Source organism: Amblyomma mixtum, chromosome 1, assembly GCF_055824585.1.
Source record: "Amblyomma mixtum isolate Tamu chromosome 1, ASM5582458v1, whole genome shotgun sequence".
NCBI lineage: Eukaryota > Metazoa > Arthropoda > Arachnida > Ixodida > Ixodidae > Amblyomma > Amblyomma mixtum.
In genome coordinates, this window is record NC_143012.1 from 297,775,425 (window position 1) to 297,786,789 (window position 11,365).

Here is an 11,365-nt window from a genome sequence, read left to right on the forward strand (position 1 = left end):
CCGCTCAAGCGCTGCAGTCGGATCGCCGTCGGCAGTGCCCGCCTATCTCTATAGCCGTCGGAGGCTGTTGCTTCATTCAGGAGCCACTGGCGGAGATGGCGGAACACAGGGAGGCGGTACTGCGACGCTACCTCGACCTCGAGCAGCCCGATGACGCCGTATTCTGTACATACGTCTTTGTCGACGGAACTTTAGAAAAAGTGCGATCGAAGATCAAGACTCTGAACTTCGAACCCAAGCGTGTGGAAGGTAAGAAAGCCTCTGTGCACTTTTTTTTTCTTTTGTTGTACGAGTGTCACATTAAGCGTCTGGAACACGGGATAGACACGTAGAATGTAGATATAAGAAATACTGTAAACTATATTTACAAATAAATTCACAAGGAGAGTCTATAAAGCGGTCATATAATGCCCGCTTAGTGTAGTCACATATGCCGTTCCATCGTCGGCCCTACCTCACTAGCCTATGCACACCGGCACTTTCGATGAACGCATCCACTGAAGAATTTCCTCAATAACACTTTTGAGTCTTCAGTTTTTTCTATTCTGCTCTGTTGAGTCTGAGTTCTGTTCATTTTACAGGACAATAGGGGCGCCCAGAACTTGTTTACTCATGATACAGCTTCGTTATGAGCAAGATGCCTTCATTTCTTTCATACACGGTGTTGATTACTGGGCACGCGCAGAAGCGGCGCTTAGTGCTTGCGCTGCAGTGAATAGGAATAAATTCAATAACGTGGAGTTGTGCAGCGTGCAGAGTGCAGCGTGCAGAGAGCGTAGAACATTTCTGCATTCACCCAAGCCGAATACGGCTGCTAAGAAACGAGGGTGGCGTCAAACGCAGGAACTAGAACTCATTAGAAGCAGCTCCTTGGGTGGATCTGCTTTAATTGTGGTTGAAATGTTAGTGAATGTCCAGCCTTCAGGTGTGACCTATTTGCAAGGATCAAGTGCATTAGTGAGAGACAACCTGTCTTCAATGAAATATAATCATCGAGATTTCGGCTTTGCACAGCCCCCAAACCCAATCCGCTGTGTCATTTTTTTGGTTGCAAAATCTATTCGTCCAGCCTGAGAGAATGAATGAAAATTACCTAACTGTTGGTGCAGACACGGGGATTCCTACGGTCGACATCGGACGGTGGTATCCGATTTGTCAGTGGACCAACCAACATATTGCGCAAGCCTAGCAGTGTCGTCACGCTAAGAAATTAAACATTCATGCCATCGGCTGCGTATCTTGCAAGCTTTTCTCGAGAAGTGGGAGAAAAAAAAAAAACTCAATGATAATGTGGAGTTTTAGTTTATAATGCGTAACACTAAAAGTTCGTTAAGCTGATCCGAAAGCAGGAAAATGCTTGTGTTCATAGCAAGTGCGACTAAGTGCACAAGGAAATAAAAAGCACATTTTTAGAACGGACAATAAGCTTAAAAAAAAGAAAAACTATCAGTAAGAGATGTGACATCTCCGGCGATTTGGGAGTTTATGTGTGAAAGCTTATCAAGGAGACGTGAAATCTGCGAACAAAAATGACAGTGAATGTTTGCTACATTCGAATCAGTGCGAAAGCACGGATTTGTGCTACGTAGAAGACGACAATGAGGGTGCAGTGTTGCACGTACTTCGAACCCAGAAAGGTGGATAAAAGGCGCCAATTATCCAGATGCTGTGCTCGCACGCACGTAATGCGTTCTCAGAGGCGGTAACCTAGCGATTGATTGATTGATTGATGACCTCATTGATTGGTTCGATGATTCATTCATTCATTCATTCATTCATTCATTCATTCATTCATTCATTCATTCATTCATTCATTCATTCATTCATTCATTCATTCATTCACTTGTTTGCTCGTTGATTCACTCTTCACTCATTCGCACATTGATTGATAGATTGACAGGTGTATATATATATATATATATATATATATGCGCTCGTGAACTGTTGTATGTGTTTCTTTCTGTGTCCTGTCTAAGTTGTTGTGCAATTCACTTATATATATATATATATATATATATATATATATATATATATATATATATATATATATATATATATATATATATATATATATATATATATATATATATATATATATATATATATATACATATATATATATATATATACTGCCTTTATTAATTTCTTGATCCTATGCAGAATGCCCCCAATGGACTTTCTGCGCACTAGGAAGCTACCAGTGGCCGGACGGGGGCCCGAAATCTGAAGCCTATCTGGTGCCCGTCGCACTGTTCAGGGATCCGTTTTTTGGAGGGCGCAACAAGATCGTCTTGTGCGAGGTTCTGCAACACGACCGGACACCAATGAGTGGGGTTCCTATCTTATTGCTCTCTATTCGAGCAGTGTTCGGTATATGAATGGACTGTACTGCAACAGTATCAACGGAACTATTTTAGCGCATTATCCGAAGTGTTGTTACCACTCGCTCGCATACTGAGCATTTTAGTCGTTTGAATTTGGTTTTATTCACCGCGTTGTACCAGCAACAAAGATTGAAGGAATTGCCCTAGAAAGCTGACCCTCCACGCGTTCATGCCAGCTTGCTCCGCTTGACATATTTTTTGTTTGCCCCTTATCTTCTAGCACTTATCAGAGCTATGCTTCTGTGAACTTTTAAATCAGTTATCTCAGTCCCACTCCTGCTCTACAAACATGGTGTCAACATATCTTTAGTGTGTCTTGACGTCATAGCCAGGTAGAGCTGCTTTCCAAGCATGTGACTAGTCACCGATTGTAGACTATTGTGTATGAGGTCGTTTTATCGCGCTTCACTGACTGTAATTGCTGCGGGAGGAGTGTATAGGATAGGGTACAGCCAGTGGCGTCGCTTCGCCGGACGCGGTTGTTGCGACACGCGTCTTTTTTCGCTCTTTCCTCTTATATCTTTCAACCCTCCTCTATCTGGACGTGGAAGTGGCTGTGGCTCAGCATGAGCCGGCAGGCACATGCAATTTTCTTTTCATCATTTTTTTCAGTTGCAACAACAACAACAACAACAACTGTAATTCGATGAAGAAATATTGTTCCAGGTGGGCAGCAAGCATATTGTTAAGAACGAGTTGCACAGACAATGACGAAAAAAAAAGGAAAGGAGAAAGACTCACTAGCCCCATTACGAGAAAAGCCGGCGACATGTTTGCGTTAATGTGTTAATATGTGTGCGTACTCGTAGATGGTACAGAAAATCATAGCACTGGCTAGAAGAATACGGTGACATCATCAAGCGGCCGTAGGACGCACACAGCAAGCCGAGCGGCGCAATTTGAGTCAGTCATGTACTTTATGTTTATTTTATTACCTCCCCACTGGCCGACATCAAGTGGCCCTTGTTTTCCTGACTACATTCGCACTGAAACCGTGACGAAACTGTTAGTCGTACAGCGTTCCTGGTGGTGTCGTACGATTTCTCATTGCACATAGCTTACCTGTGCTAGTCAAATTGTAGGCTAGCTTGCGACAGGGATTCAAACAGACGACATATGCTCCTTCAATTGTATGCCTTCCCAGACTACCTCTTCTCTTAAGGCGACGTTGAGGTGTCTACGAAATGTGAGACAGTTACTGCGCCGTTTACTATCCTCAAAAACCAACTTTCTTATCAATATTGGGATTCAACCGTTTGTCGTACAGTTTTCGGGGAGGGGGGGGGGGGGGGGGGGGGGTCATACGCGTGCGCGTGTATGTGGGTGGGCGGGTGTAAATTCACCCAGGGGCAGTATAATGCTTTCACGTTTCTACACGTAAGCGGTCTTAAGTGTCTCTGCCGAGTTTTTTATCGAAACTTTGTAGACACCGTGCAGAAACTTGATCTAAGCGCTGTGACAATTACAACTTGTTTGCTTGAATGACAGCAGAAAAACTGGCAGAAGGAACTGAGTTCTACCTTCGCCTACTATCCCCATTAAAGTTCCTTTCCACAGACAGACAGAGCAGGCTTGTCTATGAGGCCTGACATTCTTCATTTGATGGCTTGATATGGAGTTCACCCTTCCAGCAAGGAAATCCACTATCGCTGCTGACGCGCCCACCAAATTCACGTAATTCTTTTCATTTTCCAGAAACCAACACCAGGAGGAGCTGCTACCAAGCAATGCAGAAAGCAGCCGACCAGGAGCCATGGTTCGGCATTGAGCAAGAGTACGTCCTAACTGAAAAAGACGGACACCCGTTGGGCTGGCCGAGACATCCGAGCCATACAATAAAGCCTCTAGGTGAGCTCTAAGTAGAGTGTAGAATAGAACATCCCCGGGAAAAACGTCCCCGGAAAAAAGGTGCCTGGAGAAAATGTCCCCCGAGGAAGCGCCCTCTAGGAAAAAATGTTCCCAAGTGAAAAATTACGCAAAGAATAATTCCTTCTGGGAGCCACTTCCAAAAAAAAATTCCCTCTATATTGGACTGTTCCTTGAATTTCAGATTAGATGCAAGCATGAAGTATTTTGCAGTACCAGATCATGCAGTCTCCAATCGGAAAATAAATGCCACAGCGTTTAAATCAATACCGGGACAAGTATCGACCTTTTAGTGCTCTGCATACCGTTACAACACATCTGCTAACCCGTACACTTACCTTGCAATCGCTGCTCAAGCATGAAGCTGCTTTCTGCAGGTGCAGTGCGTAGGTGCTGAGCTACCACCTCTTAAATATTCCATCAGGCTCATGCGATAGCCCGATGGTTTTGTACAGGCCATGCGAAGTGCTTGTTCCATGCTATGATTAACCTATAAATACGACGCCCAGCATTAAACGCATTTAGCTTATATCTATTCTGTGCATCAAGATGTCCTTCTCATCTAGTGTTGTTCCGAGCCTTGAGCGATAAACCACAGCCACAGTTTCGTTGTGTTGACCATACAGTTGCGTTTGCGGGTCAGTCATTCGTTCCACCGTCAAACAACTTAAACTCACCGCATGGGGCAAGAGCCTACTAGTGGGATCTCTCGCATGCAAGGTTGATGCTCAAATCCCTGCGGGTTACGAGGCGTTTGATGGCACCTGTTTGGGGGCATTTTTTCCTACTCCGCAAATGGGGTCATTTTTACCGAGGTCGTTTTTTCCGAGGACCTTTTTTCTGGGGACGTATATTCCGTGGACGTTTTTTCCGAAACTCCTCGTAGTAGGCGACGCCAGAGCACGGCGTGGAGGAGGCCGAGTTTTATCCTGCAGCTCGTGGGACGCATGCGCAGTCCTGGTGGCACTGGATGAGCGAGGCGACAGCGCTGCGCTAGTCCCCGTTATTACGTGATGCGCGGCGGGGGCACAGGTATTGTGGCGCCATCCACCAGCAGTGGCAGTAACCAGCTTTAAGTTGTTTTTCGATATGTGTGGTCCACGGAACGGAGGCGGCCGCTTTCAGCCGAGGTGAGCGCCTGTGGTGTGGGTGTGTGTTCTCTCCCCTTTTCTCCGTCGTCCTGGTTTTGCGCTACAAGTGCCAGCGTTCTGTGTGGAACGTACCGGAATTGCCATATCTTCTTCGGCACTTTACGAGCGCTCGTCGCGCGGGTCGTCACAAATAAAAACCGGCAATGAAGGCCCACAGTGCGGTGTCGTTCGCAAACAAAAGCTTATGGAAGAAGAGGCTGATAACGGATGCTCCTCAAGAGTGGAGTGCGCCCAGCATTATCTATGAGCTGTCCTAAAAAACGCGACGGCTATCCCGCAGTGCATTTGGTGCTATGAGGCAGTCCGGGGATTATATCTTGCTCAAACAAGTGACGATACCCATCCGTGGAAGACAGCATGATCAGAAAAGTTTTTATTTTTGCCAGCTCTTGTCTCTTGCGTTATTCGCTTTAGCGTTTGATTTGATTTGATTTATTGTTGTTTATCGTCCGAAAGCGACTCAGGCTATGAGGGACGCCGTAGTGAAGGGCTCCCGTAATTTCGACCACCTGGGATTCTTTAACGTGCACCGACATCGCACAGTACACGGGCCTCTAGAATTTCGCCTCCATCGAACTTCAGCTTTGGCGTTCAATTTAATTAAATTTATTTAGCATTTCTTAGAAGACCCGTAGTCAGGTCCCATAGGATTATTGCTATGGGCGAAGTCTATCGTGCCGGGATTAGCAGAGCTGGCAATTATTAATCAGCGTAGGATGAATGGACCACGCAAAAACAGTAAAAGATTCGTTCGAAACGAGGACATGCATGTTGTTCCGTCGGTGAATGTCTCGCCCATTGCTATCCACAAAATGTGCGCTCCTGTTCCATTTTCTTTCTGTAATTTTGTTAACTATGCAAAATGGTATTCAGAACTGTTTTTAAACGCATTTGAAGCCATAAAGCTGGGCAATTCATACTAGAAAAAGTAGTGAAAAAAAAAACTATCACTAATTAATTAAACTTTGAATCGCTTTGCAAAGACATATTGCTCGCTACAATTAACGCGGTAAGGTATACTTACTGGCTTTGTACAACTGAATTCTAAAAAAAAAAAATTGTCACTTAAATAGTTTAAGAATAATTATTCAACCAAACTGGAACAAAACTTCAAAGTACATGGACGTTCAGTTTTGCACCCCTTTCAACAACAGTCATGAGCTTGTAGGTAACAACACATTTATTTAAACATTCATTTCTTCCTTGGACCATTTTTGAATTAATTTGTTTTGCCTGATAATGTGGTTTAAAGCAAAAATGCGGGTTCCCTTTCTTGTTTTGCTTTGGCGCTTATCACGCAGTGCACCGCGAACAATCAGAGAATAAAAAAATTGAAATGATGCGACCGTTCATCCTACTTTCTTTATTTTCTTTCTCTTTGCTTAGGACCCTACTTTTATGGAGTTGGCGCTGACGTCGTGGTGGGAAGATACGTATCGGACGCCCACTACAAGGCGTGCACTTACGCAGGAGTTAAAATGGCCGGCACGAATTGCGAGGGTATCTTATCGCAGGTAAAGCTCCTTCTTTTTGGAGTCGATCAGAAATGCGTAAGTAAAGGTTTCTCTCGGTTTTGTCAAGCTTACCTTTTCGAGACAGTGCCTAGTACTGCATTCAGTCACAGCCTTATTATCAAAGGAATAGAATCACATCTTAAAGTCAATGAGCAGACAACTCCGGATGAACTGTTTCGTCATCTCTATAGTTGTGGGGTTGCGACAGGCGTGCATTCATCACAGTCAATGTTACTACTTCGAATTGGACCATTTCTTCAATATCAGCGTTCGCTTCTCACATCCGACGTCAAAAGCGGCAAAAACTTTTTGCTTACTGCGTAATTCTTTACTTACTCTGTAGGAAGACGTGTAGAGAGGTCAGCTTCAAGGATGTGCTCTGGCCTGGCGCTCTTCACTGGGGAAACGGGTGAGACGAAAAGAACTAGGGTGATGACGTTTGGAAATGAGACTAGGAGAGGGACGCAAATAAATAGAAGAGCACCGGAAATCAATGCTTTCAGAGTGCTGTGCTTTTCATGTATGAAATCGCACCTTACTATCGAGTTTGATTTCTTGGGGCAGTTTAGGAACAGGCGCTGACAGAAGTCTATGATTAAGGGGGAAGTTGCTGTGGCTTTCGAGCTTTACTGATGTAATTATTGTCGTCGTATTGCCAAAACACATTGACTTGGGGCAAATTGTGTTCAGGCCTGAAAGCTTTTAATATACTGCTGCTGAAGTTGTCCAGAACAAAGCAGTTTGATTCAGCTTGTCGTGCTGCTCGCGATATCAAAACGTTTCATTTCTGAAGGAAACGCTCAATATGCCATCACACGCAGCGCGCAGAAAATTAGCTCGATTATCTTTGCTTTTTTTTTCGCACATGTGTCACAGTAACATATAATTTGATCAGTCACATATTTTAACCATAACCTCATCTCCCTATCTCGATGATCGTGCCTACAAGGTTAACCATATTTTTGCCCGAACTGAATGTCTTGCCATTGTGACATCGGCGCCATCCTTAGCCATAAGTGCTGTATACTTATTTACGTATGTCTCTCTACAGTGAACCCTGGAGAATGCGCCATTCATCGGCTACTTACAACAGGGTAGTGCCTTCGCTTTTTTTTTTTTCGTTTTGCCGTGGTCTCTACGGCAAGAGAGGTCACCATTAAGCTGCACATTTCACAGCACACAAACTTCACTGGGCCCGAATTGGCGGCTCTTCGAGAAGCTGCTCATTACCGCAGTCAAGACCCCTGAATAAAATCCCAATTCCCTGATTCTAAAGTTGCTACAATACGTTTTAAAACAGCTTTACACTATGGACATCACGAGCAACCATTTAAAGATACCAGACAAAATAAAACATCGCACACATTAAAAAGGCGACGACATAACTTTACAGCGGCTTGCAGGGCACACTGGGACTGTCGGAAACAATCTAGCTGACCGTGCTGGTACGCCGGTCCTCGGGAATGCGGAAAATTCTCGCGTTCTACTGTCAAGAGCGGAGACTGCAAGGCTGCTTCGTGTGTTTGCCCGCGACGCGACTTTGGGGTCATGGAAATGAAAATTGGTTAAAGTTTGAGAAATGCTTCCGGGGCTCAATGCTTGAGGTTCAGTTATTGACTGTGCAAGTCGCATGCTCAGAACTAAGTGCACGTCCATTCCTCATGTAAAATGGCGAAGAAATTAAGATTTCTCGCTAACTCCATGACTGTGAATTTGCCAAAAGTAACCGAGCAGCAGGTTTTTGCTCCTCATCCGTATAACGGAGCTTTTGCGGCGCCCCTAAAGACCGAAAAGTGTCAGAACGTGAGTACAAGGGTTCACCTTATAAAGGTTCACCTCACGAAGGTTTACCTTACTTTACACAGATTCCATTAAGGACCAGCGGTTATCTTTCCTTCGCATTACATGCCCTGCCCAAGCCCACTTCTTCCTCTTGATTTCAACTAGGATGTCATTAACCCGCATTTGTTCCCTCACCCACTCCGCCCTCTTCCGATCTCTTAACGTTACACCTATCATTTTCCTTTCCATAGCTCGCTGCGTTGTTCTTAACTTAAGCTGAACCCTCTTTGTTAGCCTCCACGTTTCTGCCCCATAGGTGAGTACCGGTAGGATACAGCTGTTATATACTTTTCTCTTCAGGGATATTGGTAAGCTACCATTCATGACCTGAGAGAACCTGCCATACGCGCTCCACCCCATTCTTATTCTTCTAGTTACGGAGTGGATTTCAAGAGAAAGCAAACGTAGCAGGGGACGGCAGAAAGTTAGGTGGGCGGATGAGATTAAGAAGTTTGCGGGGATACAGTGGCGAAAACTAGCAAAGGACAGGGTTAATTGGAGAGACATGGGAGAGGCCTTTGCCCTGCAGTGGCTGTAGTCAGGCTGACGATGATGATGATGACACAGATTCAGTGCTTAAGGGCTGCCCGGTAACCGTTGCCCGGTTACTTTCGGCAAAGACGGTACATGCCCAGCACTGTCCCAGGCGCCCCCTTACAAAAATTTCTATACACAGTCCATAGACTTTCTATAGACCAATTCTACAGTCTCGTCTATTGGCAATACAAACTCTATAGACAGTCTATGACAATGTATAGAATTATGACCATGCACTTTATTTAATAGACTTCTGTCTATAGACAATTTTTAGACTACGAATAGGCAAAAGGAAATATCTATAGAAAGGCAATAGAGTCTACAAGAAGTCTATAGAAAGTCTATAGACTATTTTTATAAGTGCGGGAGGCGGCACGTATATGAGCCTGACGATGTACTCCATGTCGCTCAAAGCATGGCTGCTGTGATTCATGTATCTGTCAGCATCGCTTGCAATGTGTCTGTGGTAATTCGAGAATCCGTTTTTTGGCAGTGGGAGTACCAGGTAGGTCCCCTGCCTGGCGTCGAGGCGGCTGACCATCTCTGGGTGTCGCGGTACATCCTGGAGAGGGTGGCCGAGGACTTTGGGCTGCTGGTCAACTTGGATCCGATGCCGTTCCCCCAGGGAGACTGGATCGGCTCGTCCATGCACACGAACTTCAGCACCCAGGCGACGCGGAGTGACGGCGGCATAAGGTGCGTAGGTAAACACAAACGGCGTCGGTTAATTCATGTATTCACTGACAGCACGAGTAGAAAAAGTAGCTAGAGGGGCAGACACTTGTTTCACGGTAACTAATCGGAAGGACAACATGATATTATAAGAAAATAAGCTCCAATAAAGGGGGCACTTGTTTTATTAAGCAACTAAAGAGCTGCAAAAGGCCGATACCCTCGTGCTACACTGCTTCGGGGAAATACACTCGACGTATATTTTGTGCGCACAGCTGGCAGTACACGGCAACGATGCACCCAAAGCGGTTCACGCGCGGTTCAGTCCTACACAATCCAACAGATCTGTGACTGAGGTGGAGACACAGTGTTGGACCATGTAAGTGCTAAGGCGGTTATGTTCAATAAAATGTTGAGTTCCCGCACTGTCAGCTCAGCACATTTTCTGGGTAATAAGGACGTCATAGGAGATGCTAACGCAATCTCTAATGGATGTCGGTTGGAAAGGAACCTTAACGAGAGCGCTGTATCGGAGGAAGCGTCCGAGAGTATTCGTGGGCTTCCTCCCCAAGAAAATCATCCAGTATAGCAGACTTGCCTGGCTTTCCAGCGCATTCGATCCCAGGATTTTTTCCTCCGATAGTCCTCATTATTCTTCCACGTGTTGACGTGTAATCTCTCATATCTGCTAAATATTGAGTAAAAGTAAAGGAAGGAATAGAGCAGGAAAGAAAAATGTCTAAAAAAAGTCTGCTTCCAGCCAACTCTCTAAAGAGAGCTAGCAAGACCACTGCGCAATCCGTACCTACCTTCCCTCCCTCAGTGCCATCAGAGACGCCATTGGGAAGCTGGAGGGCAACGCGGAAGCCCTCCTCTCCAAGTACGACACCGCCAGGGTCAAGCGGAACAAGCTGCGCATGGAGGCCGGCATGCTGTGCACGCCCAGCACGCAGTTCTCATCCCACGAGTGCTCCAAGGAGGTTAGCGTACGCATACCGCGCCCCGTGGTCGATGCCGGCAAGGGCTACTTCGAAGATCGCCGGCCAGGAGGCAACGCGGACCCGTATACGGTCTGCGAGGCGCTCGTCAGTACTGTGTGCCTCGACTGAGAGCCTTTGACTATCTTGAAGGGGAAGGAAGTCCCATGCCGCGCTGCACGCGCGTAATAAAAACGACAAGCTTCAGACAATTCGAGCTGCCAAGCTGATTTAATAACGATTAAACAAGACGCATCCGAAGTCGCTTAGGCCATATTCTAGTGGCAGAATACTGGCATCGGAGAGATTAGAATGGGGCCAACGACAGGTTCGATTCTTGAAAAGCTGTTGGAACACTTGAGCTCTGCTTTAAGGGTATGAAGCGATAGTGTTAGTGGGTGAATGCCATATATGCGCTATTC

At 45.6% G+C, this 11,365-nt stretch overlaps 1 protein-coding gene across 1 annotated transcript; it reads left to right on the top strand.

Annotated features, from left to right (window-relative positions):
- The first annotated feature begins 2 nt into the window (after nucleotides 1–2).
- Nucleotides 3–11,155, top strand: LOC149372180 (glutamine synthetase 2, cytoplasmic-like). Its single transcript, XM_089566578.1, has 6 exons — nucleotides 3–249; nucleotides 2,161–2,328; nucleotides 4,080–4,232; nucleotides 6,788–6,915; nucleotides 9,788–9,990; nucleotides 10,790–11,155. The coding sequence occupies exons 1-6, from the start codon at nucleotides 96–98 to the stop codon at nucleotides 11,073–11,075; spliced, it is 1,092 nt and encodes a 363-aa protein (XP_089422704.1). The 5' UTR covers nucleotides 3–95; the 3' UTR covers nucleotides 11,076–11,155.
- Nucleotides 11,156–11,365: the final 210 nt, after the last annotated feature.

Bases quoted from the DNA above. Each gene is read 5' to 3' on its own strand.
- LOC149372180 (XM_089566578.1), top strand. From the start codon at position 96: ATGGCGGAACACAGGGAGGCGGTACTGCGACGCTACCTCGACCTCGAG. The intron at 250-2,160 runs GTAAGAAAGCCT...GATCCTATGCAG, and splicing joins CGAACCCAAGCGTGTGGAAG to AATGCCCCCAATGGACTTTC. The intron at 4,233-6,787 runs GTGAGCTCTAAG...CTCTTTGCTTAG, and splicing joins CCATACAATAAAGCCTCTAG to GACCCTACTTTTATGGAGTT.